General features: G+C 36.0%; 1 protein-coding gene across 1 annotated transcript; it reads left to right on the top strand.

Annotated features, from left to right (window-relative positions):
* The first annotated feature begins 682 nt into the window (after nucleotides 1-682).
* tp53rk (TP53 regulating kinase) lies at nucleotides 683-3,715 on the top strand. The gene is made up of 2 exons (XM_047348063.1): nucleotides 683-935; nucleotides 2,742-3,715. The coding sequence occupies exons 1-2, from the start codon at nucleotides 731-733 to the stop codon at nucleotides 3,227-3,229; spliced, it is 693 nt and encodes a 230-aa protein (XP_047204019.1). The 5' UTR covers nucleotides 683-730; the 3' UTR covers nucleotides 3,230-3,715.
* The last annotated feature ends 766 nt before the right edge of the window (nucleotides 3,716-4,481 follow it).

Below are 4,481 nucleotides of genomic sequence, written 5' to 3' on the forward strand. Positions count from 1 at the left end.
TAAATAAATAAATAGATACTGCTTTTGAGAAATTATTAATAAATATCCCCATGAAATAAAACAAAATAGTTATGTTAAAAGACATTTTTATCTTATTTTATTTAATTAATTTCAAGATTTATTTAATTTACTTAAAGATTTATTTATTCATTTCATAATGCAGTTTTATTTTGTGACACTGTAAAAACTATTACTGGCGGTCTGGCACCTTCTGGCCCGCAGCTCCGGCATGCTATGGCAGTTAATTCTGCCTGCCACTGCCACACTTGTGCCCTGCTGTCCCAGCTCCGCCCCACTGATAAAACTCCGCCCCCTCATTTGAATATAAGAACATGAAATAAAGAGAGCTTAAAATGAAAAACAGGGTTAAAAAAAAATAAAATTCACTGAAATACGTAAAGTAGCTCTACAAAATAAGAGTGTCACAAAATAAAACTGCATTATGAAATAAATAAATAAATCTTTAAGTAAATTAAATAAATCTTGAAATGAATTAAATAAAATAAGATAAAAATGTATTTTAACATAATTATTTTGTTTTATTTCATGGGTATATTTATTTATTTATTGGAATATTTATTAATAATTTATCAATAGCAGTATTTATTTATGTATTTAATTTTGAAACGGCTCTACATACATACCGGTTGGTGGCGGTAATGCAAACTTGACGTTTTTTGCAAACCGCCAATAAACTCCAAAAGAAGAAAAAAAGGACAAAGAAGAAGGCATGGCGGTCCTGCAGTATCTCTCTACAGCGGAGTTAATGAAACAAGGAGCAGAAGCCCGTTTGTATCGTGCAAAGTTTTTAGGAAAGCCAACAGTAATCAAAGAAAGGTTTCCTAAATGCTACAGACATCCAGAGCTGCACGAAAAGTTGAACTATCGCAGAACAGTTCATGAGGTCCGCTCCATTCTGCGCTGCCGAAAAGTAGGTAGGTCATCTGTCTGCGATATCTGCGGTGAAATTAGTTTTAGGTTAGATATTGGATAACAGATTATCACTCAGTGGTTATGTACATGCAGCGATGGTTTTTATACTGTGTGATAACATAGACGACGGTTTGATTTTTTATTTTATTTTACTTCAGTAGCTTTCAGGTTTTGTGACCTATTTAATTCAATCAATTCTGAATTGTGTTACTATACTGGGCTAATGAAACGCAGCATGCTTTAAGCAGTGGGAGAGCTGGGGTATTCTGAGTCGGGTGGCCAGAATGGATCTGTCATCATTTTTGGTGTGGCATACATGTCTCACTAGCAAACAGGGCAATTTAGGCCACCTAAACCACACACACCAACAATATTTGAAATGCAGGCATTGATGGAAAAGATTAACTCATTTATGGTGTATTCAACTTGTTTCCCTTTTTCTGCAGATAAAGTGATAGAAAAGATTACTTTATACAAATGAGCCCATTTTCTATAGACTTGTACCAACTATTACTACTTTGCTGAGAAATGTTTAGCTTGGCTTATGGTGATCAGAAGCATTATGGTATGAGGAGGAAAACAGACAGAAACATTAACTGTATATATTTTTTATTATAGGCTGATGAAGATATATATGACCCAAGTAAGCAATTACAGTTGTTCAGAACCTTTACATAATTCAATTCAGTTTATTTCTATAGCTCCAATTCACAACACATGTCGTCTCAAGGTTCTTCACAAAGTCAGGTTCATACATTCCAATTAATCGTAATCATTGAACAGTTCAGTTAGATTCAGTTATTTATTCAAATTGGATAAAAAGTTTTTCTATCTAAGGAAACCCAGCAGATTGCATCCAGTCAGTGACTTGCAGCATTCACTCCTCCTGGATGAGCATGTAGAGACAGTGGACAGTCACTGGTGTTGACTTTGCAGCAATCCCTCATACTGAGCATGCATGTAGTGACAGTGGAGAGGAAAAACTCCCTTTTAACAGGAAGAAACTTCCAGTAGAACCAGAACCAGAATCAGTGTGAGCGGCCATCTGCCACGACCGACTGACCTGACCCCCAGTCTCAGTCTAACAAATATACTTGAATTTTTAAGTCTGTAGTGTGTTCCGACTACTTACCCTTCTTCAAACTTCTATTCCCAACAGCTAATGAGAATAAGAGGCTGTTGCACAACATTGACTGCAACATGTTTTAAAATGTTTTTGAAAACCTATATGTAACTATACAACATAATAAACCTAAATTCAAAACACTGTGGGCATAACAGAAGCTATCAACTAACTAACTGAACTAACTTGCTGAAGCAAAAAAAGAAATAAGAGACACTGACATTAATTGAACGTAAAGGTAAAAATGCTCCTAAACTAACAAGTATCAGTAATTTATAAGAAGTGGTTCTGGTCAAAAAAGATTTTTAAATAAAGCGTTCTAAATTCCATTTAGAATAAAATGTTTAGTATAAATTCTATATTTTTGTAATACAGCGTTGCCCAAACAATGTATTGTTGTATATTAAAATAGCTTTATTTAAAAAAAACATCAACACTATCCAAATCAAATTTTCATTTGAGAAATTCCACAGTGGGATAACTTTGAAGTATTTTAAACTGCATTGCTTTCCTTTTATGGTGCAGTGGAACACAAATATAGTATGTCCAAATTCTTAGAATATTTTCTATTACCATCACCTTTAATGTGTCACCCTTGCACTGATGTACTTTTGGTGATTTTATTTATTTATTTATTTTTTTCCAGTCATGTACTGAAGTTCACTTAACCCTTTTTTCTCAACAGGCATATCTGCACCAGTTGTATACTTTGTGGATTACAAGTACTACTGCATCTTCTTGGAGGAAATTGTTGGTTCCATGACTGTGCGTGACCACATCAACTCTATTCAGCATGTCAACACCAGTGTGGACCAAGGTCTGCATAAGCTAGCTGAGAAAATTGGCCAGATTTTAGCCAAAATGCACGATGAGAACGTCATCCACGGTGACCTGACCACGTCCAACATACTGCTGAGGAATCGTCCAGAGGACATAGAACAAGAGCTTGTCTTCATCGACTTTGGCCTGAGTTACATTTCAGCTTTGCCTGAGGATAAGGCAGTTGATTTATTTGTCCTGGAAAAGGCTTTTCTTGGTACTCACCCCAACACAGACGTGTTGTTTGAGAAGCTGCTAAAGAGTTACACTGCAACATCTAAGATGTCTCTAGCAGTTATTACAAAGCTTGATGAAGTACGGCTGAGAGGGAGGAAGAGGTCCATGATGGGATGATCATGAAAAGTGTATGCACAAACACTCATCTTGAGTTTCAGATTACTGGTTAATGGGTTGAAAGGATAAAGCTAGTATTTAGCACAACAACTATATTGAGCAAAACTAAAATAAACAGTTTTTTTTATTGAATCTTCTCATGGGTTTTAAATGTTATCAAAAGGTTTGGTCCCCTCCATTAGTTGTTCAAAATAAATGGATGGGGCCAGTAGGGTTGGGGATGGAGTGGGGAGCAAAACCTCATTAGGTCAGTTTGGAAGAAAATAATATTGGTAAAAGATATCTACAGTGAAGCATGGTGGTATCTGCATCATGTTATGAGATTACTTTTCTTCAGAAGGAAATGAGGTCTTTCTACATTGGGGTCCTAATTCTGAAATGTATTAAATGACAAACTGTTTTGACCAAAATCTGGTGCATAACCAAGTTGTAAGTTGTCTCAAATTCAAAAGTAAAAATAAAACATAAATTGCTGTTCCTGTGAAACAACTGTGAGAATGCTTACCTGCTGAATGAACCCACCAGACTATGCTTAAGAAACGGCAAAGAGAAAAATCTGCAACAATTGAATCAAGAACACGTGAGAGGAAGAAATCTGAAAGTGAAAATTTTGGACAACAGTTAAATGATTTGAAGATGCAGAAAAAGATCAAGGGAAGCACAGTACAATTTCAAGTCGAACAAAACAAAAATAAGTCACAGACTTTAAATTGCTTTGTACCTTTATACTAAGGTAAAAAAAAAAGGTTAAATGGAAACTGAAATTGTATTAGACCAAAACTGACTGCCCAAGACCATTTAAAAACAAAGAACTGGAGTTCTCATGAAAAAGGTTCAAATGAATCACTACAACACTGCTGATCCACACAATGAATAAACCAGAAAATCTTGGCAAAATTTCAAACAGTAGCTTAACCTCTTAAGCCCCAAGGGGGGTTTTGTGAATTTTGTGCTTTACAAAATGAATTAACAAAATACAAAGCAAAAGTCAAACCTGTTTAAATTTGCTCTTACTCAAAAACCATCTATGTGATTCTAGCACCATGGGTATTAGCAGGCCTCAGTAAACAATCTGTCTGGGAGGTGTGATGATGTAAAAAGGGTGATCATTTCGGAAGCTTTTAATTTTAAGATGGTTGGTGGGATGTGCTTGGCCTGGAGCAGTTGGCCTGCCCTGCCCAGTTACCCGGCTGGTGCATGTTTCCCTCTCCTGGATCAGTTTAGGCCCCCCATCAAATGTGGGGCCTATTCC

This window comes from Girardinichthys multiradiatus, chromosome 20 (assembly GCF_021462225.1).
Source record: "Girardinichthys multiradiatus isolate DD_20200921_A chromosome 20, DD_fGirMul_XY1, whole genome shotgun sequence".
NCBI classification, from domain to species: domain Eukaryota; kingdom Metazoa; phylum Chordata; class Actinopteri; order Cyprinodontiformes; family Goodeidae; genus Girardinichthys; species Girardinichthys multiradiatus.

Coding starts and splice junctions, on each gene's coding strand:
- tp53rk (XM_047348063.1), top strand. CDS start 731: ATGGCGGTCCTGCAGTATCTCTCTACAGCGGAGTTAATGAAACAAGGA. Junction 936..2,741: donor TCTGCGCTGCCGAAAAGTAG/GTAGGTCATCTG, acceptor TTTTCTCAACAG/GCATATCTGCACCAGTTGTA.